This window comes from Stegostoma tigrinum, chromosome 26 (assembly GCF_030684315.1).
Source record: "Stegostoma tigrinum isolate sSteTig4 chromosome 26, sSteTig4.hap1, whole genome shotgun sequence".
NCBI classification, from domain to species: domain Eukaryota; kingdom Metazoa; phylum Chordata; class Chondrichthyes; order Orectolobiformes; family Stegostomatidae; genus Stegostoma; species Stegostoma tigrinum.
This window is the reverse complement of record NC_081379.1, coordinates 38,106,088-38,131,716: the sequence shown is the minus strand read 5'-3', so window position 1 is coordinate 38,131,716 and position 25,629 is coordinate 38,106,088. Positions and strand designations below refer to the sequence as shown.

General features: G+C 44.9%; 1 protein-coding gene across 4 annotated transcripts in view; it reads left to right on the top strand.

Moving 5' to 3' along the window:
- Positions 1 to 25,629, top strand: part of hnf1a (HNF1 homeobox a) — a 184,253-nt gene that overhangs the window by 50,932 nt on the left and 107,692 nt on the right. For all 4 annotated transcript variants that reach the window (XM_059655102.1, XM_048556610.2, XM_048556609.2 and 1 more), the window contains exon 3: positions 3,893 to 4,148. In XM_059655102.1, coding sequence (XP_059511085.1) covers positions 3,893 to 4,148 — 256 coding nt within the window. The remainder of the gene's footprint in view (positions 1 to 3,892; positions 4,149 to 25,629) is intronic.

Below are 25,629 nucleotides of genomic sequence, written 5' to 3'. Positions count from 1 at the left end.
GATTATTATTTCCACTTAACTAAAATCCTTTAATTACACTTTCTAAATGGATCAGCTACCCTGGAGTTTAGCTTTTAAATTGAAATACAGAATAAATGCAATTCACAGTCAGAACTGTAACCTGAGGCAGGGAATGATGCTGACATCCACAGTTCAACTAAACCCACACCAACTGCATGTATTCAGATCTCAGCCCAGTGTTAATCCCTGGCCATGTGTCTGCTGCGAACCCTTCTCTGTGACAAATGCTGGAAGCAATGCAAATTGCACTGAATAAGTGTTCGTGGCTTGTGACAAACAACCAGATTAATTGACGATATGCTTTTCAGAGCGGATTATACGAAAAAGTCTGAGTAGTCAAGTGAATAGTAGTGTCCCCTTTCATTTTCTAAGGTGCTAATACATTGCAGACAGTGACTGTCCCACAATAAGGGAGTACCAATGATAGAAACCCAAAGGCAAAGATCAAATAGTTTATTGTCTGACATTATAGTATTGAATTTTTGCTCAGGTACCTGTTACCCTTTGGGCAAGATCAACTTCAACTTCAATTTCCAGCACACATAAACACCACTGGTTTTCTGATTGTTCTCTCCTACCGTTATTTGATGTAATTCGCTCTTGTAACTCTCATTTCTGACTGAACTGAAACCTCGGGTCCATGGGCATCATAGGATAGTGAAGGGCAGCTGCAAGGTCAGAAATTACTGGGAAAACTCAGCAGGTCAGGAAGCACCAGTGAGAGATGGCAGAGTTGATGTTTCAGGTCTGGTGACCCTTCTACCGCATTCCTGCGTTTTGTTTTCATAATCATTATCTACCATTGCATGACCTCTTGCTGCCAGTGTGAAGAAAGTTGGTAAGTGAAATATTGTTCACTCCAGCGACATTAAAGTGATGCTTGGCAGTTTGATGTAAACCCAAAGGTGTTTGCCTGTGCTTGCAACAATTAAACGGAAAAACCCAGACGTTTAAAAATAAATGCTTTTGTGTCAATTGGCAGTGAAGCCTCCTTGAGCCATAGAATACCTCAAACCTTGGAGTTTTCTGAGTGGGGACCTAAAGCCGACAATTCTCGCACAACTTGCTAAAATGTACAAAGGATTCTCTCAGTCACCAGGCAGGTAGAGCTGGCCTCCACTCAGCAACAGCAAATGGAGCCTTAGAAAATGCACATTATTACATCGTGCTTGGGTTTCTTACTCTTTAACTTCAAATAAGTTGTCGTTCTTTTATTAGCCTGCTTCATGCTGCTGAAATACTGTAGACAAACTGCACACACAAAACGCCTTCTGTCACAACATGCGTTCAGTACAGAATCCTATTCTCTGGCTCCCAAAGAGAACGTGCAGCCGTATGTGAATTGTCTATGGATTTATCGGTATTTGTGTGGCACTACACACGCTATATACTACCCTGCTTCATATCCATGCACACTGCATGATTTGTAAAAAACAAAGAACAAAGAAACCTACAGCACAGGAACAGGCCCTTCGGCCCTCCAAGCCTGTGCCGATCGAGATCCTCTGTCTAAGCCTGTCATCTATTTTCTAACAGTCTGTGTCCGTTTGCTCCCTGCCCATCCATGTACCTGTCCAAATATATCTTAAAAGACAGTAATGTGTCTGCATCTACCACCTCCACTGGCAATGTGTTCCAGGTACCCACCACCCTCTGTGTAAAGAACTTTCCACGCATATCTCCCTTAAACTTTCCTCCTCTCACTTTGAACTCATGACCCCTAGCAATTGAGTCCCCCACTCTGGGTAAAAGCTTTTTGCTATCCACCCTGTCTATACCCCTAATGATTTTGTAGACCTCAATTAGGTCCCCCCTCAATCTCCGTCTTTCTAATGAAAATAATCCTAATCTACTCAACCTCTCTTCATAGCTAGCACCCTCCATACCAGGCAACATTCTGATGAATCTCCTCTGCACCCTCTCCAAAGCATCCACACCCTTTTGGTAATGTGGCGACCAGAACTATACACAGTACTCCAAATGTGGCCAAACCAAAGTCCTATACAACTGCAACATGACCTGCCAACTCTTGTACTCAATACCCCATCCAATGAAGGAAAGCATGCCGTATGCCTTCTTGACCACCCTATTGACCTGCGTTGTCACCTTCAGGGAACAATGGACCTGAACACCCAGATCTTTCTGTTCATCAATTTTCCCTAGGACTTTTCCATTTACTGTATAGTTCACCCTTGAATTTGATCGTCCAAAATGCATCACCTCGCATTTGCCCGGATTGAACTCCATCTGCCATTTATCTGCCCAACTTTCCAGTCTATCTATATTCTGCTGTAATCTCTGACAGTCCCCTTCACTATCTGCAACTCCACCAATCTTAGTGTCATCAGCAAACTTGCTGATCAGACCACCTACACCTTCCTCCAAATCATTTACATATATCACAAACAACAGTGGTCCCAGCACAGATCCCTGTGGAACACCACTAGTCACGGGTCTCCAATTTGAGAAACTCCCTTCTACTACTACCCTCTGTCTCCTGTTGCCCAGCCAGTTTTTTATCCATCTAGCTAGCACACCCTGGACTCCATGTGACTTCACTTTCTCTATCAGCCTGCCATGGGGAACCTTATCAAATGCCTTACCGAAGTCCATGTATATGACATCTACAGCCTTTCCCTCATCAACCAACTTTGTCACGTCCTCAAAGAATTCTATTAAGTTGGTAAGACATGACCTTCCCTGCACAAGACCCTGTTGTCTATCACTGATAAGCCCATTTTCTTCCAAATGGGAATAGATCCTGTCCCTCAGTATCTTCTCCAGTAGCTTCCCTACCACTGACATCAGGCTCACCGTTCGATAATTACCTGGATTATCCTTGCTGCCCTTCTTAAACAAGGGGACAACATTAACAAGTCTCCAGTCCTCCGGTATCATATGATATATGGTAAGTTCTGCATTTTGGCCAACCTCTCAGAAGATTGTGTACAGTTCTGCTCACCGTGCAATCAGAAGGATGTGGATACTTTGGAGAGGGTACAGAAAGGTTTACCAGGATGTTGCCTGGTACAGGGCACTTTAGAAAGGTTGGATAGACTGGGTTTGTTTTCAATGGAATGCAGGAGGTTGAGGTCCAACATGATAGACGTTTATGAGACAGTGAATGGCATGGACAGAATTGAAAGTATGAGGCTTTTTCCCAGGGTGGAGTGGTCATTTATTAGGGGGACACAGGTTCAAGGTGCAAGGGGGGGGAGTTTAAAAGAGGCGTGTGGGGCTGGTTTTTCACACAAAGGGTGGTGAGTGCCTGGAACCTGCTGCCGGAGGAGGTGGTGGAAGCACACACAATACCAGCATTCGAGAAGCACCTGAACATATACAAGAATAGGAAGGGAAAACAGTTTTGGTATGGAAGGGCAAAATATGTCAGCACAGGCTTTGAGGGCCGAAAGGCCTGCTCCTGCACATTGCTGTTCTTTGTTTCAAGAATAAGCTAAGAGAGCAGGGGGAAGGCAGTTATAAATTGTACATCTATTATGTTGTGAATCCTTTTGGGTGAGCAGAGAGAGCAAAGCAGAAATCAAATCTAGAATTTTATAATCAACCTGTTATGCCAGGATACATCCCTGGAGGGGGTGGGATAGTGCCAGGAAGCTGAGAGGTGGGGACACTATCACTATATCACAAGATCCTTTAGTGAAATCTAAGACATGAGGTCTTTCTGTGCACTGCTAATGAACAGGATTATTAAACATTGTTGGTCAAGGTGAAAATTCCAAACGACAAAAAATGTTGGCTGCAGCATTTCAAGGTTCTAGTTCTTTTTTTTAATGAACTTTTGATTGTACAAATTTCCATTTTTTATTGAAGAAAGAGTTAAGCGACATTTATTTCTTCTTTTCCATTGCAGAGTTCAGCCAACCAACACAGAAGATAGGACAGAATGTGGCAGAGAGCAGGCAGCAGCTGTTTCTCTTCACAGAGTACAGCAATGCAGCTCAGGGAGCTCCTGGGGAAGAGCCTGTCGAAGAGCCAATCAGCAAGAAGATGAGGAGAAACCGATTCAAGTGGGGTCCCGCCTCGCAGCAAATCTTATTTCAGGCTTACGAGAGACAAAAGAACCCAAGTAAGGAAGAACGGGAAGCATTGGTCGAAGAGTGTAACAGGTAAGTGTAATGAGTGGTGATATGTGCGGCACTGAACAAAGGGCACTTGTTAAAATTGTTCTGCGTGTGTAAATCAGCTGGTATCAGGCCAGCAGCTGGTAGAGGGCTACCCCTGACTTTAGCAATGCTGAGATGGTAGGGTTGGCAGGGCAGGGGTTAGGTAGAGTGGGGGTGGTAGGAATGTGTAGCTGCAACTTGTCAGGCTCTTACTCGGTAGATGCTGTTATTGTAAAGAGCTGTGTGAGCATAGGTTGAGGACAACACTGGATGTAGTGTTGGTACCCTTCATAACCACATCATGATGATGCCAAGTTGAACTCATCAGCTGAAGAAAGGCCATTCAGGCGAACTGGTAAGGCTCCCAATTCATGGACAAACAAACTCAAGGATGAGCTACTCCAATGGGAAGAGACAATCAGCATGGGATTGAAGAAAGTATTTGGGAGTAAAGGAAGCCCACCAAGCTCACAGTAATTCTATCTATCATCCTACATCCCCACCCTTCATATTCTTTAACATTCCTACTTCCCGACAAAGTATTGTTTTACCTCTACAAACTTACTTCCACATCAATAGCCCTCCAGCACCATTATATTCTCTCATCATCTGTCAACTTGAATCTCCTTAGATTCTCTTTGAACCAGCTTGGGCTCTGATGTGGTTATTTCCTTGATGTCAAGGTATTGCTGGAGGGAAGAGTTGTTTCACCAGAACTCCTTCACAATTAAATGCACCGATCAGATCACCGTCTTTCTCCAGCGATGACTACACAAGATTGACTCAGTGCCTCATAAAAATTCAATGCCTTTAGTTTAGCTGTCATAAAATATGGGCACGCCAGCCATGGCAGATCCAAACGGACATGTCTGTCATCAAGCAATCTCAATGTTCAATAAGAATCAAGCCCTTACAGGACAATGCCAACATCACAAAACTTCATTCATCCCTCCACGAGTGACTGTATATAATATTTACAATCAGTTCTGCAAATCAGTGATTGACTTAATGTCACGTATAAAAGATGGTAGAAACCTGGATTTTGAACTCCTGGTCTCCTTGTTGAATAGTCATCTACTGAGGTGACAGGAAAATCCATAAATCAGGACCAGAGCTATATACAATATATCGGATGAGGAATTTCTATCACTTCTTATAATTGCGGCGCGGCTTCAAGTACAGTTTGAATACTTTTGAAATACTGTAAACCATCTGACCATGTGCTGTATTTGTACGATAATGAAGAATGTTGTGGGTCCTGTTCTGACTGTGTAGATGCTGATTTTAAAAACTATCCAAATGCCTTTTAAACGGTGTAACTGTACTTTGATCTATCCCTTCCTCTGGCAGTTCATTCCACACACGAACCACCCTCTGTGTGAAAAAGTTGCCTCTGAGGTCCATTTTAAGTCTTTCTCTTCTCCCTTAAAAATACACCCCCTACTTTTGAAGTTACCTATCCTAGGGAAAAGACCTTTGCAATTCACCTTATCTGTGCCCCTCATGATTTTATAAACGTCTATAAAGTCACCTCTCAACCTGAAAACTGAAGCAAAACATTGGTTTGAATTTTCTATCGTTTCCCTGCTCCTTGTTATTAATTCCCCAGTTGCATCCTCCGAGGGTCCCACACTTACTTCAGCTTCTCACTTTTTCTATACTCAACGAAGCTCAAGCTATTTTATATTTCTTGCCAACCTACTTTCATAATCAACTTCTTTCCCTCTTTATTAGTTTTTTAGTTGTTACTGCTTGTTCCTGAAAGATCCAATTCTCTGGCCTAGCTTTTCTAAAGAAGGGCCTAGGCCCGAAATGTCAGCCTTCCTGCTCCTCTGCTGCTTTCTGTGTTCATCCAGCTCCACACCTTGTTATCTCTGGCCTAACACTAGTTTTTGCCCCTTTGTGTGCCTTGGTTTTGATTGGATCCTCTGCTTGACTGTCTTTGTTCAACTTGGGTGGTTCACCCTTCTCATTGAGTCCTTTTTGACCAGAATTAACTTATAAGACCATAAGCCATAAGACCACAAGACCAAGACATAGGAGTGGAAATAAGGCCATTCAGCCCATCGAGTCCACTCCGCCATTTAAATCATGGCTGATGGGCATTTCAACTCCACTTCCCTGCACTGTCCCCGTAGCCCTTGATTCCTTGTGAGATCAAGAATTTGTTGATCTCTGCCTTGAAGGCATCCAACGTCCCGGCCTCCACTGCACTCCGTGGCAATGAATTCCACAAGCCCACCACTTTCTGGCTGAAGAAATGTCGCCTCATTTCTGTTTTAAATTTACCCCCTCTAATTCTAAGGCTGTGCCCACGGGTCTTAGTCTCCCTACCTAACGGAAACAACTTCCCAGCGTCCACTCTTTCTAAGCCAAACATTATTTTGTAAGTTTCTATTAGATCTCCCCTCGACCTTCTAAACTCTAATGGATACAATCCCAGGATCCTCAGCTGTTCATCATTTGTTAAACCTACCATTCCAGGGATCATCCGGGCAGAATCCATTCCAGGGATCATCCGTGTGAATCTGTGCTGGACATGCTCCAGCGCCAGTATGTCCTTCCTGAGTTGTGGGGCTCAAAATTGGACACAGTATCTAAATGGGGCCTAACTAGAGCTTTATGAAGTCTCAGAAGCACATCGCTGCTTTTATATTCCAACCCTCTTGAGATAAACGACATCATTACTTCTGCTTTACGAATTTTCTCACCATTTAGAAAATAGTCCATGCCTGTATTCTTTTTTCCAAAGTGCAAGACCTCGCATTTGCTCACGTTATTGCTGAGCATTCTGAAGTATCTACTTAAAGGTCTGCCCAGCTCATCCATTGACTTTCCCCTCAGTCTGTTTTCCCAGCTCACTTTAGAGAACTCTTTCTTCACAGCCTGACCCTACAGTGGCTTTGTGATGAACTGTAACCTGTCAAAGTCTACATTTGTGTTAACATGTTGAACATAGGGGTGGTCATTGGCAGAACTCAATGGCTATATCTGCAGTTATTGACTAACGGGAATAATTGTTGTTGAAGTCAGCTCACTTAGTGGTATTTTAGAGATTCCTGATGGTCCAGCCACCCTCGCTCAATCTTTGAATGTCTCTTTGAAACATCTCTTAAGGAATAACATGAGGATAAAAGAAAGTAGAACATAGAACGTAACACAGTACAGGCCCTTTGGCCCACGATGTTGTGCTGAACTTTTACCCTAAACTTAAGGACTATCTAAGCTCCACCCCTATCTTATACTATCATCCATATGCCTATCCAATAGCTATGTAAATGCCCCTAATGAGGCAGACTCCACTATCCTCTCCGGCAATACATTCCACGCCCCTACCACTCTCCAAGTAAAGAACCTACCTCTGACGTCTTCCCTTTATCTACCTCCACTCACTTTAAAACTATGCCCCCTCATAATAGCTACTTCCACCCTAGGAAAATGTATCTGGCTGTCCACTCCATCTATACCTCTGATCATTTTGTACACCTCTATCAACTCAAAAAGTAGATTGTCAGAGGAGAGGAGATATTTGACAACATTCCAATGTTTTATGTTATTCTGAACTTTGTATTTCTTTATTTTCTAATGTATTTATATGATCTCCAATGCTGGATTTTTAAATTTCTATATTCTTCCCTATGAATGAATACTTATGAATCTGTACCTTTGTACGTAAGATGGCGCGGAAGAGGTGACTTGTAAACTTCTGAATGCGAGTACACAGGACAATGAACCTAATTCTGAAAAGGCCACTTCAAATTCTAATGATGCTAATGTTAGGCTATGTGGATGAGTTGTAGAGGCCTGGTTGGAATTAGAATGAAGATTGTTGTCAAGTTAACTTAAAAACGCGAGATACTCAATGCGCTTGATGGCACAAAAGGGGCTTATTGTGGAGTGATATGGTGATGGCAGTGTACCTGGCTGATGAAAATGATCTTGATGGTGGTTATGGCGTTGCCAATCAGGAAGCAGAATGGGATGCAACAGTTGATTCTGAAGAGATCAAGGAGGAGGGTGAGACGCATTCTGTGCATGCTGTGTTACTACGTAATGTTCTTTCCTGTACTGTGGAAAAAGTTGTGTGAAACCGTCTAAAGTTATATATGAGACTTTGTTACTATGGGATTTGATAAATGTAACGAATTTAGAGAACAGTCCGAACACTCCCACAGTCCAGTGATATACAGGTTAGGTGGATTGGCTATGCTAAATTGCCCATAGTGCCCAGGGATGTTTAGGTTAGAGATGACGGGAACTGCAGATGCTGGAGAATCTGAGATAACAAAGTGTGGAGCTGGTTGAACACAGCAGCCCAAGCAGCGTCTCAGGAGCACAAAAGCTGACGTTTCCGGCCTAGACCCTTTTAGGTGGGTTAGACATGGGAAATGCAGGGCTAGGGGAATGGCTGTGGGTGGGATGCTGTTCAGAGGGGGGCTGTGGACCTGTTGGGCCAAATGGCCTGTTTCCACACTGCAGGGATTCTATGATTATTCAGTGATAACAGTGGTTAGTGCCTATTTTCATGGTGTTTGTTGTTTATTTATAACAAAACTAAATAGCAGGCATACTTCCGGCTCCTTTTGAGAGCAGGTACAGTCTCTAATGTGGCAGAGCAATAGTGAGGCAACAAGGAGAGTGGATTTCGAACTTCCCGAAAATATTACTCATATAGAAAGTGACCCCCGACTGTTTTGACTAAACCTGTAAGTCATAGAAACTCCAATTCTGCACATGTATGAAATAGCCTTTGTGTTGTCTGACACCTGACAAACCTGAATCCTCCTCCAACTGGTATCTCTGAAATTTGCCCTGGGCTTTCCAGCATGAAATACTTATGTCAGTCTGAATGAATGTGAAAGTAACTGGCCGAACATTGAAGTATTTTCTCCCAACAATGAGAAGAGTCAAAGGTAGAGAAGCTGCAAGTTGCACCATAAGCCAAGGCGTGCTTTAGTTCACTTCCAGTCATTACCATAAACTGTGGGGTGTTAACCAGTCCTCATGTGTGCCGGATAATGTGAATTTGATTGTAGTGGTAGGTGACTGCTAAAGGCTGTGAAATGACATTGTTGGGGGTGTAATGTGAAGAAGTCAGAACCAGCACAAATCAAATGATTTGAGCTGCTTGTTCTTGAGAGAGCTGTACAGCGAGGGGGTGGCTTGTAGGAGTGGAATTTGCATCTATTTACTTCTGTCTTCCCCTCAGGACAGCAATGGTTCACAGATAAACGTTAGCAATCTATTTTCTTTTTGATCTATTGTATTAGCTAAATTCCACTGCTTTGGGCAATTGAACATCGAAATTGGCTTCAGCATTACTGACTCAGGGCAGGAGGAAGACAGCTAAATTAATAGGTACAGGAGAAGGAGAGTTCAGCTTTTCATTCCCATTCTGCCGTTTAGTTCGATCACAGTTGGTCTGCAATTTCACTCTGTTTCCCCAATCTGATTTTATTGCCCTTTTTATAACCTTGCCAAGCACAAATCTGCCATTTTTAATTTCAAAATCTTCAATTAAGCTTTCATTTTTGGGAAGGTTTTAGATTTCTGTTGTTTGTTGGGTAGCAGAGCACTTCCTGGTGTTGCCCGTGTGGCTATACTTTTAAGGTCGTGTCCTACCCTTAGCAAAGGAACTGGAATGACTACGCCTTGTTCTGTGCCATAAAAACATTTTTCAACCCCCATCCTAACTCCCCACCTATGCTCACCTTTACTGACTCCATCCCTGCCACCCTGACCTGTCCATCTTTTTTCCCACCTATCTGCTCCTCCCACCTCAACCCCTACCCCCATAACCTACCTGCCAGCCTCATCCCCGCCTCCTTGACCTGTCCGTCTTCCCTTGACTGACCAACCCCCATCCTAACTCCACACCTATACTCACCTTTACTGGCTCCATCCCCACCTCCTTGACCTGTCCGTCTCCTCTCAACCTATCTGCTCCTTTATCCATCTTCCATCCGCCTCCCCCTCGCTCCCTATTTATTTCAGAACCCCTTTCCCCTCCCTCATTTCTGAAAAAGAGCCTAGGCCCGAAACATCACCTTTCCTGCTCCTCTAGTGCTGCTTAGCCTGCTGAGTTCATCCAGCTCTACACCTTGTTATCTCAGATTCTCAAGCAATGGCAGTTCCCACTATCTCTCATTTAACCCATTTGTTTGTGTTCCACTCAAACCTCCCCTGACTCCTTCATTTCACCCACTTGTTGTGTTCTCTAAAGGAACCAGGTTTCATTCTTGTAAAGAAATAAGTTTTCACTCTAACATTTTGAACCAAAATCAACACAAATTAAACATGCATTAGCAGGCACATGATATTTCAATAGAAACAATAGATTTTGTGTTAAATAGCCATACAAGGATAATTCTCATGAATTTCTCAGCGACATTCCCACCACATGTGTAGCACCATGCCCAGTCTCAAAACCCTCTAAAACCTTCCTCCTGAGCATAGCCTTTTCCCACTCAGAGGATTCAATCCCCCAGCCACTTCTAACATTAGCTGTGTTCCATCTGACTTCGCCAAATGGAATTATCACCAACCAGATGGACTTCTGTGAATCTCTTGCTCTCCCTCTCTATTGTGGCTGCTTGTGGTCTTGCTGTCTGTCTTTCTTTGTCGTTTTTCTGCTCTTCTACTTCTTCTCTCTGTCCCTCTCACACTGTTGCTCTCCCACGACAGCACAGCTTTTCACAGCTCCTTTTCAAGGAGTGATGGGGGATGGGTCTGGGGGGGCTCTGAGGTTCGGTGTGGACTTGTTGGGCCGAACGGCCTGTTTCCACATCGTAGGGATTCTATGATCTATGATCAGGACTGGGGAGGGGGAAGGGAGCTCAGATATAACTAGAAAAGAGGGTTTGGGGCTAGGAAAGGTAGGTGGGGTGGTGATAGGTGGGTGGAGGTAGGGGGTTGTAGAGATTAGTTAATGGGACAGGTGAGAAGGAAGATGAACAGGTTGTGTCAGGCCAAGGAGGCGGGGATGAGAGGGAGTGCTGGACATAAGATGAGGCTCGGGGTGGGGATATTTTGAAGCTGGTAAACTCTATGTTGAGGCCTGTAAGCTTCTGAGGCGGAATATGAGGTGTTGTTCCTTCAGTTTACATGTGGTCTTATTGTGTCAATGGAGGATGCCCAGGATGGACATGTCAGGGAGTGGGAGGGGGATTCAAAATGGTTGGCAACCAGAAGGTGGTGCTGATTGGAACGTACTGAGCACAGATGATCCACGAATCTGTCACTGAGTGTGTGCTTGGTCTTTCCGATGTAGCGGAGACCACATCAGGAGCAACACATGCAGTAGACCAGATTAGAAGTCGTACAGATGAATCTCTGCTGGATTCGGAATAATTGTTTGGACCTTTGGATGGAGGTTAGAGGGGAGATCTAGGGGCAGGTGTACCAGTTCTTGCAGTGGCAGGGAAAGGTGCCCGGTGTGGTGGAGGGGTCAGTGGGGAGTGTGGAGCTGATGAGGGAGTCGCAGGGAGAGCAGTCCCTGTGGAGAGCAGACAGGGGTAGGGAAGGAAAGATCTTTTTGGTAGTGGAATCTGATTGCAGGAGTTGAAAGTGGCGGAGGATGATGCAGTGTATTCAGAGGTTGGTGGGCTGGTATTGTGAGGACCAGGGGGAGTCTATCCTTGTTGTTGGGGTGAGGGGTTTGAGGGCAGAAGTGCAGGAAATGCAAGAGATGCGGTTGAGGGTGTTATGAATCACTGGAGAGGGGAAGTTATGGTCCTTGAAGTAGGAGGACATCTGGGATGAACGCTTCATCCCGGGAGCAGAAGCAGCAGAGGTGGAGGAACTAGGAGTACGGAATTGCATTTTTGCAGGAGGGTGGGTAAGAGGAGACGCACTTGAGGAAGCTGTGGGAGTTAGTGGGTTTGGAATGGATGTCAGTGTTGAATTGGTTGCCAGAGATGGAAACAGAGAGGGCCAATAAGGGGAGGGAGGTGTTGGAGATGGCCCAGATGAATTTGAGGTTAAGGTGAAAGGTGTTGGTGAGGTGGGTGAACTGTTCGAGTTCCTCATGGGAGCATGAGGCAGGGCTGATACAGTCATCGATGTGACAGAGGAAGAGGTGAGGGATGGTATGAGTGTAACTGCAGAAGAGGGACTGGCCCATGTATCCTACAAAGAGGCAGGCATAGCACTGACCCTTGTGGGTGCCCATAGCTACCCGTTTGGTTTGTAGGAAGTGGGAGGAGCTAAAGAAAAGGTTATTGAGGGCAAGGACAAGTTCTGCAAGTGGATGAGTGTGTCCATGGAGGGGGACTGGTTGGGCCAATGGGAGAGGAGGAAACAGGGGGCTTTTATGCTGTCCTGTTGAGGGACACAGGTATAGAGAGACTCGGTGTCCATGTTGAAGATGAGGTGTTGGGAGCCGGGGAATTGTAAGTCTTGGAGAAGATAGAGGGTGTGGGTAGAGTCCCGAATGTCAGTGGGACATTTCTGGACCAGAGGGGAAAGAAAGGAATTGAGGTAGGTGGCCTTGAGTTTTGTGGGGCAGGAGCAGGCAGATAAAGTCAGGTTTATGGATTTTGGGTAGGAATTGGAAACGGGCAGCGTAGGGTTGGGGAACAATCCGGTTAGAGGCTGTGGATGGGAGATCTCCCGAGGAGATGAGATTGTTAATGGTCTGGGAGATGATGGTTTGATGATCGGTGTGGGGGTTCATAATGGAGGGGATGGTAGGAGGAGGTGTTGGAGAGTTGGCATCTGGCCTCAGCGATGTAGAGGTCAGTGCGCCATACCAACACCTTGCCCCACCCCTGTTTATCAGCGGGTTTAATGGTGAGGTTGAGGTTGGAGTGGAGGGTTGCGTGTTCTGCTGGAGAGAGGTTGGAGTAGGTGAGATGGGTGGAGAGAATTCCTTTAGCTGTCTTGCACATTTCTGCACCATGAGCTCCTCTCTGTCTTTTTCTGTCAAACCAACAACTGTCTCTTTTTCTTCAAAAGCTCAGCTTGCATTTTCATGCTCAGCCAACAGCTGGAGAGCCAATAATCCCCACTTGAGACTGTTGGCCATTTTAGCTTCCCTACTTTTTGCTTCCACAGCAACCTCAGCCAGAATGACAATTCTCAGAAATAACCTGTCAGCCAGGAACTTCAATTATATCCCCGTAACCAGAATCTTTGCTGAGTTTCACATTTGGCAGCAGGGACAATCTCAAATGCAGGCATTTTGTGACTTGCAAAGTTTATCACCGTCCTCCTTTCCGATTATCCTGCATCTGGCTGGTTACCTGAGCCACTTAGTGTAGCAGCTAGTTCCATATTCTCACCAGTCATTAAGTAGAGAAGAGCTGGAATTTTAGACTCTCAAGTGGAGGTAAAAAGCTTAATTTTGCTCCATTTCTAATGGGGCATGTTCGAAACACTCAGCATATCTGGCAGCATCAGTGCAGAAATAAAACAGAGGTCAGTGATTCTTCTTCTGAATGAGAAAGTCATGGGCTTGAGGCGTTAATGCTCTTTCTCTGTCCATTGCCCTTCAGAGTTTCTGCTGGACCGAGGGTTCTCCAGCATTTTCTGTTTATATTTGGTATTTCCAGCATCAATGCTCTCCCATTCTATGCTCTAAGCTGGGTATTTGTAAGTGTGGTTAGTTTCAGTGTAAAATGAGAAAATATTCATCATGAAACAAAATGTGATTTCTTTTGTTCAAGCTACTTAGATAGCTAGGAATATCACATTATTGCAGATAAATCGGTTAATACTAATTGACTGGACGGTATTGTTAGTTTTAAATTTGGAAGGGAGGTCAGGTGTATGCACCTCTTGAAAATATCACAGTGAGTTTGTGATATTCCCCACATGCAGGTTATTATTTTGCAGTGTTTATGAAGTTTGGTCTGTTAGATGTGCCTTTCTGGATATTGCACTGGAATATGTTCGAGGCTGGTTACATAACGTGAACAACTAAGTTGTGTGTAATTGTCTGACAGAACGATGGTTGTAAAACACGCGCGTCCGAAACCTGAGCTTTTGATGGACTTTTTGAATGAGGTATAGTGTACAAATGGCAAGAGGTTTTGTTGAAGCTACACAACACATTTTGACCTTACTGTGACTGACTATTGGTTCTCGTTCTGAGGACTAGATGTAGAGAGTTTGGAAGAAATTTAATGCAATGGTTCCAAGGTTGAGGGATTACAGAGAAGCTGAGGTTGTTTTCCTAAGAACCGAGAAAGGCTGGTGGGATTTGAGGAGGTGCATAGAATTCTGGAGGATTGAAATTTGCATTTATCTATTCCTCAGCCATTGAGTAATCAGATCTAACTTTGTTTAATTTGATTGGCAAAAGGAATGGAGGTGACTTGAAGAGAACCTTTTACACAAAGATTGATTAGGATTTGGAATGCATTCCTTCTTTAATGTTACAATTTCAAGTTTGATAAACACTTAGAGGAAGGAAATGTAGAGAAAATATGGCAGGGGTTTGAATTAGGAGGGGAGGCACAGAGTGGATTTCTCTTCTAAAGAACTGATGCAGACTCAGTGTGTTGAATGATTTCCTTCTGTACCAGCATACCTTGTTCTGTAGAACCCAAAGCACGTAAGGAAGGAGCTGGTCAGATGCTGTCAAACATTAACAGGTAGGGAGCCTGGAATTTGGAGAAACGCCAGGGATTGTGATTTCTTTTCCTGGCTCTGTTTCACCCAGCTCCATCCTGCCAGCTAAATGCCATCCCTTCCTCTAAACCCGTGGCAGAGATGGGCATTAAATGCTGTCCCTTGTTTCTGGACGAGACTCCCTCCCCTCCTTGATTCCCGTCCCATCTCGCCTGTGTCAGTAGCTCACCAGCCTGCTGTGGTACACAGCAGAACCTCACTTCTGTTAACCAACTGGCATGGAACGCATCCAGGTACTTAATAATTTATACCCAGAGCTAGCTGTTTCATTGCATTGCAATGCTGCCCCTAAATCCCAAGAATTGCAGCAGTTCGAGCAGTTCTCCGGGCGATTTAAGGATGTACGATAAATGTTGGCTTAGGTAGCCACACCCACTTTCCATGAACAAACAGCAAAAGCTATATAAGGCTCTCTGTCTGTCAGCTGGTTTTCTGGTGCACTAAAGCAGACGGACACATAAAGGAAGTCAAGAGAATTGATTTCTTCCCTCTACTTTATCCGTGCTATCTGTTCCATCAGCCTATCACGCGCACAGCTGGATGAAAATAACAAAATGTTCAATGAAAACCAGGTCAAGTATATTTCAAAGTGTGTCTTGATTAGGGTAGAATGCTGACAGCCATAATATTTTAACGTTTTCTGTACCAAATCTCTCTCGTCTGTGGTTTTTTAATTATCAAATTAAGAACTATGCAATTAAAACAGAGATGCAGGGCCAGGCGATGTGTTGTAACTGCACGATGTAGGAGCTGGTGGATCCCATTTGTGGTTCATGGTGACCACATATGCAGCAGGTGCTGGTTGCTTGAGGAACTCCAGCTTAGAGTTGATGAGCTGGAGCCTGAGCTTCGAACACTACGACACAACAGGGAGGGAGGGAGTTACCCGGACTCTGTGTTTCAGGAGGCAGTCACACCCCTTAGATAAAGTGCCTCGGATTCAGTCAGTGGTCGGAGTCAGGAGGGTTTGACAAGCAGTGAGGAAGGTAGAGGGATCCAGGAGGCTGTGCGGAAGGAGCCTGAGCCCTTGAGCCTGACTAACAGGTTTGAGATTCCCACTCACTGTGTGGATGGGAGCAGAGGCTGTAGGGAGGATAAGCAGACTGACCATAGCACCGTGATACAGTGAAATATTCAAGAGAGTGGGGGAGAAAGGGGAAATACTTGCAGTCGGGGATAGTATAGTCGGGGAATAGACACTGTTCCCTGTGTCCAGGATTGAGATTCCCGAAAGCTGTGTTGCCTGCCTGGTGCCTGTGTTCAGGATCTCTCACCTGGGCTGCAGAGGAACTTGGAGAGGGAGGGGAAAGATCCAGTTGTTGTGGTCTATGTAGGTGCCAACAATTTGCTTAGGAAGAGGAAAGAGGCTCTGATGAGGGAATATGAGCAGCTAGGGGCGAAAATAAGAAGGTAATAATCTCTGGATTACTACATGAGCCATGAACTAATTGGCCCAAGATCAACAAGATTAAAGAGGTAAATGTGTGGCTCAAAGATTGGGTGATGGAGAAACAGGTTGGAATTCGGGGGATCTGATGAAGGGTCTAGGCCCCAAACGTCAGCTTTTGTGCTCCTGAGATGCTGCTTGGCTGCTGTGTTCATCCAGCTTCACATTTTGTTATCTGGAATTCAGGGGACATTGGTGCTGGGGGAGGAGGGAGCTGATCCAGTGGGAGGGGCTCCACCTGAATCATGCCGGGACCAGAGTCCTTGCAAATCGTATAACTAGGCCTGTGGATAGGGCTTCAAACTAAGTAATTGGGGAAGAGTTCGGTTGCCTGGAAAATTAGGGGGAAAGTAGAAAGCGACGTTGGGCTCATCAGAGGTTATTAAATTTTGCAGATAAAAGTAACAGGACAGAGAGTATGGAAATGGTCAGGAATCTAATTTCAGGCACAGCAGTTGAGGAGATAACAAGGTGTAGAGCTGGATGAACACAGCAGGTCAAGCAGCATCAGAGGAGCAGGAAGGTCCTGCTTGATCCTTCCTCACAGCAGATGAGGATACAGTTCTGAAAAGGGGGTCAGTCAATGCAGTACTGAGGATGTTGTACTTAAATACACACAGTATACAAAACAAGGTAATGAGTTTGTAGCACAGATTGAAATCGGTTGGTATAATGTTATGGATATCATAGAGATGTGGCTGCGAGGGGATTGGGGCTGGGAACTAAATATTCAAGGATGCACATCCTATCGAAAGGACAGGCAGATGGGCAGAGGGTGGGGTTGCCTTATCAATAAGAAATGAAATTAAATTGATAGCAAGAAATGAAGTAGGGTTGGAAGGAATAGAATCTGTTTGGGTAGATTTGAAGAACTGCAAGGTACTGGCATGGATAGAGGATTGGAGATAACAAAGTGTGGAGCTGGATGAACACAGCAGGCCAAGCAGCATCTTAGGAGCAAAAAAGCTGACGTTTCAGGCCTAGACCCTTGTTATCTCAGATTCTGCAGCATCTGCAGTTCCCATTATCTCTGGATAGAGGATTGGCTGATGGGCAGAAGGCAGAGCATAGAGATAAAGTGGTTGTTTTCAGGATGGCAGCTGGTGACTAGTGGACTTCCACGGGTGACCGTGTCGGGATCACAATTATTCATGTTGCACATTAACAATCTGGACGAAGGAACTCAGGGCATTGTTGCTAAGTTTGCAGATAAGAAGGAGATGGGTGGAGGTTCAGGTATCGTTGAGGAAGCGGGAGATGCAGAAGAACTTGAACAGGCTTGGGAGAATGGTAAATGGAGTTCTGTGGAATGCATTGCTGCAGAGCTCTGTGGAGGTCATGTTATTGAGTGTATTTAAGACAGAAATCGATAGGTTCTTGATTGGTGAAGGTTATGAGGAGAAGGCAGGAGGATGGGCTTGAGAAACATGGGAGCCATGATCGAATGGTAGAGCAGACTGGATGGGCCGAATAGTCTAATTCTGCTCCTGTATCTTAAGGTCTTATCATCCAGTGAAATGATAATGTTCAGTTTAAACAGTGGTGTAAAATGTAAATTGATTGTCTGAATTGTGTCTTTCTCAATGATTATCTGTGGGGTGAAATGAGTTGCTGATTTTCTGTCGCACAAGTCATGATCTGACCCTCTATTATTGCAATATTATGTGTGGTTATTCCTGGGAGCTTTGGGCACTAAAGAAAAGAATGGCTCAGAATTTGCTGAAAACCTAACGAGGTGTGAATAATACATGTCGTTATTCATGTGCAAATCATCCAGCAATTTGTAATGAGGAAGAGATAGAGAGCCAGAATTGCAAATTAGCCCAAGTTAGGAGCTGAAATGTGCTGCTGTTCCATTAACTGTGCAAAGAAACAGCATCTCTCCCTTTTGAGAGTCTTATGATGTTGCTGAAGTGGCATGTAAAATTCCTGTCAAACTTAGCCCAGAAAATTATACTTGCTGATTCACTATCGTCTGTTTGACAGTACCACAAAGTTAAAATCACCCATTCATGCCCACAGGGAGGAAACAAACTAGATAACGCTAAAGGGCGAAAGGGCACACTGATTATTTTCTGAACTGTTGCTGTAGCCATAACTGAATTTTGCGAGGAATTTTCAACGCAGGGATGGTTGGTGCTGTTAAAGCTTATAAAGGGATCAGAGATAATGGGAACTGCAGATGCTGGAGAATCCAAAATAACAAAGTGTGAAGCTGGATGAACACAGCAGGCCAAGCGGCATCTTAGGAGCACAAAAGCTGACGTTTCGGGAAGGGTCTAGGCCCAAAACGTCAGCTTTTGTGCTCCTAAAATGCTGCTTGGCCTGCTGTGTTCATCCAGCTTCACACTTATAAAGGGATAGAACATAGAACATTACAGCACAGTACAGGCCCTTCGGCCCTCGATGTTGTGCCAACCTGTCGTACCGATCTCAAGCCCATCTAACCGACACTATTCCATGTACGTCCATATGCTCATCCAATGACACCTTAAATGTACCTAAAGTTGGCGAATCTACTACCGTTGCAGGCAAAGCGTTCCATTCCCTTACTACTCTCTGAGTAAAGAAACTACCTCTGACATCTGTCCTATATCTTTCACCCCTCAATTTAAAGCTATGCCCCCTCCTGCTCACCATCACCATCCTAGGAAAAAGGCTCTCCCTATCCACCCTATCTAACCCTCTGATTATTTTATATGTTTCAATTGAGTCACCTGTCAACCTTCTTCTCTCTCATGAAAACAGCCTCAAGTCCCTCAGCCTTTCCTCGTAAGACCTTCCCTCCATACCAGGCAACATCCTAGTAAATCTCCTCTGCACCCTTTCCAAAGCTTCCACATCCTTCTTATAATGCGGTGACCAGAACTGTACACAATACTCCAAGTGCGGCCACACCAGAGTTTTGTACAGCTTCACCATAACCTCTTGGTTCCAGAACTCGACCCCTCTATTAATAAAAGCTAAAACACTGTACGCCTTCTTAACAGCCCTGTCAACCTGGGTGGCAACTTTCAAGGATTTCTATACATGGACACCGAGATCTCTCTGCTCATCTACACTACTAAGAATCTTACCATTAGCCCTGTACTTTGCCTTCCAGTTACTCCTACCAAAGTGCATCATTTCACACTTGTCTGCATTAAACTCCATTTGCCACCTCTCAGCCCAGCTCTGCAGCTTATCTATGTCTCTCTGCAACCTACAGCATCCTTCATCACTATCCGCAACTCCACCGACCTTAGTGTTGTCCGCAAATTTACTAACGCATCCTTCTACGCCCTCATCCAGGTCATTTATAAAAATGACAAACAGCAGTGGACCCAACACCGACCCTTGCGGTACACTACTAGTAACTGGTCTCCAGGATGAACACTTCCCATCAACTACCACCCTCTGTCTTCTTTCAGCAAGCCAATTTCTGATCGAAACTGCTATATCTCCCACAATTCCATTCCTCCGCATTTTGTACAATAGCCTATTGTGGGAACCTTATCGAACGCCTTGCTGAAATCCATATACACCACATCAACCGGTTTACTCTCATCCACCTGTTTGGTCACCTTCCCAAAGAACTCAATAAGGTTTGTGAGGCACGACCTTCCCTTCACAAAACCGTGCTGACTATCCCTAATCAATTTATTCTTTTCTAGATGATTATAAATCCTATCCCTTATAACCTTTTCCAACACTTTACCAACAACTGAGGTAAGGCTCACTGGTCTATAATTACCAGGGTTGTCTCTACTCCTCTTCTTGAACAGGGGAACCACATTTGCTATCCTCCAGTCGTCTGGCACTATTCCTGTAGACAATGACGAGTTAAAGATCAATGCCAAAGGCTCGGCAATCTCCTCCCTGGCTTCCCAGAGGATCCGAGGATAAATCCCATCTGGCCCAGGGGACTTATCTATCTTCACCTTCTGAAGGATTTCTAATACCTCTTGCGTGTGAACCTCAATCCCACCTAGTCTAGTAGCCTGTATCTCAGTATTCTCCTCGACAACATTGTCATTTTCTAGAGTGAAAACTGTTGAAAAATATTCATTTAGCGCTTCCCCTACCTCATCTAACTCCACACACAACTTAGCACTACTATCCTTGATTGGGCCTAATCTTACTTTTGTCATTCTTTTATTCCTTAAATACCTATAGAAAGCCTTAGGGTTTACCCTGATCCTATCCGCCAACAACTTCTCATGTCTCCTCCTGGCTCTTCTGAGCTCTCTCTTTAGGTCTTTCCTGGCTACCTCGTAGCCCTCAAGAGCCCTAACTGAGCCTTCACATCTCATCCTAACATGAGCCTTCTTCTTCCTCTTGACCAGAGATTCCACCTCCTTCGTAAACCACGGCTCCTGCGCTCTACAGCTTCCTCCCTGCCTGACAGGTACATACTTATCTAGGACACACAGGAGCTTTTCCTTGAATAAGCTCCACATTTCTAATGTGCCCATCCCCTGCAGTTTCCTTCCCCATTCTATGCTCCCTAAATCTTGCCTAATCTCATCGTAATTGCCTTTCCCCCAGCTATAACTCTTCCCCAGTGGTATACACCTATCCCTTTCCATCACTAAAGAAAACAAAACAGAATTGTGATCGCTATCATCAAAGTGCTCACCTAATTCCAAATCTAACACCTGGCCGGGCTCATTACCCAGTACCAAATCTAATGTGGCTTCGCCCCTTGTTGGCCTATCTACATACTGTGTCAGGAAGCCCTCCTGCACACTCTGGACAAAAACTGACCCATCTATAGTACTCGAACTATAGTGTTCCCAGTCAATATTTTGTAAGTTGAAGTCCCCCATGACAACTACCCTGTCTCTCTCACTCCTATCGAGAATCATCTTTGCTATCCTTTCCTCTACATCTCTGGAACTATTCAGAGGCCTATAGAAAACTCCCAACAGGGTGACCTCTCCTTTCCTGTTTCTAACCTCAGCCCATACTACCTCAGTTGTCGAGTCCCCAGACATCCTTTCTGCAACTGTAATACTGTCCTTGACCAACAATGCCACACCTCCGCCCCTTTTACCATCTTCTCTGTTCTTACTGAAACATCTAAATCCCGGAACCTGCAACAACCATTCCTGTCCCTGCTCTATCCATGTCTCCGAAATGGCCGCAACATCGAAGTCCCAGGTACTAACCCATGCTGCAAGTTCACCCACCTTATTCCGGAAGCTCCTGGCATTGAAGTAGACACACTTCAATCCAACTTCTTGCTTGCCGGTGCCATCTTGCTTCCCTGAAACTTTATTTCAACCACCCTACTCTCAACCTTTTCTATAGTCGAACTACAATTTTGGTTCCCATCCCCCTGCTGAATTAGTTTGAACCCACCCGACTAGCCTTAGCAAATTTCCCCCCTAGGATATCGGTACCCCTCTGGTTCAGGTGAAGACCATCTTGCTTATAGAGGTCCCACCTACCCCAGAAAGAGCCCCAATTATCCAAGAATCCAAAACCCTCCCTCGTGCACCATCCCTGTAGCCACGTGTTCAACTCCTCTGTCTCCCTATTCCTCGCCTCACTAGCATGTGGCACGGGCAACAAACCAGAGACAACAACTCTGTTCATCCTAGCTCTCAGCTTCCATCCTAGCTTCCTGAATTTCTGCCTTAAATCCCCATCTCTCTTCCTACCTATGTCGTTGGTGCCAATGTGGACCACGACTTGGGGCTGCTCCCCCTCCCCCTCAAGGTCCCAAAAACACGATCAGAGACATCACGCACCCTGGCACCTGAGAGGCAACACACCAACCGTGAGTCTCTCTCGTCCCCACAGAACCTCCTATCTGTCCCCCTAATCATGGAGTCCCCCAATGACTACTGCTCTGCTCCTCTTCCCCCTTCCCTTCTGAGCAGCAGGGACAGACTCTGTGCCAGAGACCTGTGCCCCACTGCTTTCCCCGGTAAGTCGTCCCCCCCAACAGTATCCAAAATGGTATACTTATTGTTGAGGGGAATGGCCACAGGGGATCCCTGCACTGCCTGCCAGTTCCCTTTCCGTCCCCTGACCGTAACCCATCTGCTTTTTTCTTGTACTTGAGGAGTGACTACCTTCCTGTAACTCCTCTCAATAACCCCCTCTGCCTCCCGAGTGATCCGAAGTTCATCCAGCTCTAGCTCCAGTTCCCTAACGTGGTTTTCAAGGAGCTGGAGTTGGGTGCACTTCCCGCAGATGTAGTCAGCAGGGACACTAGTGGTGACCCTTACCTCCCACATTCTGCAGGAGGAACAGGATAGTTTTAATCACTCCTGTGGAGGGGTTGGGGGGGGTGGTCAGGGTTCAGAATTTGGATTGAAACATAGAAATCAGAAGAGCGAATAGGGCGTTTGGCCCTTTGAAGATGTTATGCCATTCATCGATCGTTGCTGATTCTCTATCTCAATGCCGTTTTCTTGCTTTCTCCCCATCCCTCTTTAATTCTTCTAAAAACCTTCTTAAAAATCTATCTCTTCCTTGAATACATTCGGTGATTTGGCTTATGACTCTATAATTTCTGTGGTTGAAAGTTCGATAAATTCACTACTCTTTGAGGGAAGAAATCTTTCTCACCTTAGTCCTAAATCTTATCCCAAGACTGTGTGCTCCTTCGTTCTAGGCTTCTCAATCTGGGGAAACATTCTGTCCACATCTAGGCTGCCCAGCCCTGTTATAATTTTATATGTTTCAATCAATTCCCTCTGCTCCCTCTAAACTAAATTCGGGCCCAGTTGAACCAATCTCTCCTCATAAGACAGTCAGACCAAAAATATCTGCCGAGTGAAATTCTGCTGCAGCCCCTCTATAGCACGTGTGCACTTTTTGGGTAGGGAGATCAACGCTGCACACTATACTCCCAGTGGTTTAGGATGCCTCTGCAACCAAATAATTTAATCAAAGTACTGAGCTCATTCAAAATGGTCAAGGAGCTCAGTCCTTAAAAGAGGTGGGTTGTTCTAAAGACTTTTACCCACTTGGATTTCAATTTTGTAGATGACAGAAATAATGCTGATTAAAATGCCTGTACACTAATCTGTGAATGTTCATATTACAAAAAGAATTCGTCATTTTGAGGGGCACCATGAGCCTAAGGGATCACATGATCACATCAGAGAACCCTGTGTATATCTATGAGGGTGTCACTGGCTAGGACAGCATTTATTGCAGCAGATGGCAGTTAAGAGCCAACCACATTGCTGTGGGTCTGGAGCCAGGTGTGGGCCAGACCAGGTAAGGAAGGCAGTTTCCTTCCCTGAAGGACATCAGTGAACCAGATGGGCATTTTCAACAATCAACAATGGTTTCATGGTCATTAGACATCTTAATTCTATTAAATTTCACATTCCACCATCTGCCATGGTGGGATCCAAAACTGTGTCACCAGAAAATACCTGGAGTCCCTGGATTACCAACCCAGGATTACACCACTAGGCCATTGCCTTCCCGCAGTTACCGGAAATGAGGTTCATTGACATAATGTTTGGAGAATGGGAAGAACAACTGACAGCTCAGGGTTCTTGTTATTGGTTGTTAGAAGGTACATGGGAGGTTTCCAGCTAAATCGGGATGTCTCTTTTCCCTCGTACTAACCCTGATAGCTGAGACTATCACAGTCCACTGCTGAGGTGAGTGGCCAATCAGGAGCAAGATCTCCAGAAGCACTTCTTCATGCAAAAGGGGTGTTGAAAATCTGGAGCTTGCTTCTCCAAAAACATGTTGGGGCTGAGGGTCAACTGAAAATTTCAAAGCCGGATTTTCGCTAAGAGGTGGTGGAGCAGATTAAGATCGAAATTGGCCCTGACCTGATGGAATGGAGGAACCAGCATGAGGGTCTCTGTAATCTGCTCCCTGTTGTGATGGCCCTGGGAGCAGAGGGAAGGAAAAAAGTGATTAAAATGTAGCCACGACTGTTTGTTTTCATAGCAGATGACGACTGCACAGTGAGTTCATATGGAATCCCTCATTATACATCACCCCATTTAAAATAAACCATGTTGGTTTTCACTGGGGATTAGAAGATTGAAGTGTGATTTATTTGAAGTTTATAAGATCCTGAAAGGTTCTGGATAAGAATGTTGTTCAGTCCAGAACTAGGACACTGCCTTAAAAATTAGGGGGATCACCTTTTTAAGTGTTACTTTTTCTTTTCTCCTGAGAGTTGTGACTTGATACATCTCTGCCTCAGGAGGTGGGGGTCATTTTAAGGCCAAGTAAGTGGCTTCCAACTGTTAGGCAGGAGAATCGCAGGTTAGTGAGTGCAAAAGGTAGTGTGCAATTTGAAATGCAAACATGCAAGCTATGATGTTACTGTAAGGGAGAGCAGGCATGAGGGGCTGAATGGACTACAATCTGCACCTCATTGGCACGTTTGTATGTTGAAATGATAGCCAAGGGAATCGCATTCAAACCTGTTTAGTGTCAGCAGCTACTACAAACGTGGAGAGGATATTTTGGCAGCCTGGGTGCAAAAGAGACAGCAGCAGAAGAAACAAGAGTTGACCCTAATCAAACTAATCTGTGGCCTTTTGCCTCTATACAGCCACACTGTCATGTGTTGCAAGGGAGCGTATTATGAACTAGGCGACTAAATTGTCTCAAATTTGTCCTGAATACTTGCCTTCATTACATACTGCATGGCTGTTGTCAATGAAAATGGGATTAGATTCTAAAAGGTGATTCACAGAAGCTGGCAATTCCAAAAGATCACTGTTGATGTGAATAATGATCAACATATTGCACTGTGAAACATAACGTTTTTTAAATGAGCTAAATATTGTTGCAAATATTTAAAGCACCCTTAGGATGAATTCTAATTTTCTTGAAGCCTGATTTTCTAAATTAATAAGCAATAAACCAAAAGATAGATGATGTGACAAAATAATCAACACCTTATTAATGTGGTTTTAATGTGTAAAGAAGTTGTCTCAAGATTCCCAAAAACATATGTGTCCTCAGACAGTGGGCAAAAGGCGGAGGTATTAGAGGAACTGATGAGAAACTTTCTGATGGACAGGTTTCAGAGAGAAGGAAGAGAATGGTGAAGAACTTTTGGAGGGAATTCTGGAAAGTTGGAGGAGCGGAGCGATGGGAGTAGGGCAATCTTGGGAGGCCAAAAGTTGGAGGAATGCGGGCTGCAAGATGTATCTCCGAGCCATCAATCCTGGTGCTATGGGAGACATGTGACCATGGGAATGGCAGGGTGTCTGCCACTGATGGCTTGTGGTCAGCAATATTGCCAGGTTTTGAGGAGCTACAGTGTGGGAATCTCGTGCATGTGGCAGAAACCAACACAACGGGCAAACCGTGACATCAATCGGCACCTAACGCCGATTTTCTGGATCATTTTGTCCTTTTCATCCTTGCTGCTCCTTTTGAATACTAGCTCAAACTTGCGAAGCTGAACACAGCAGGGGACCC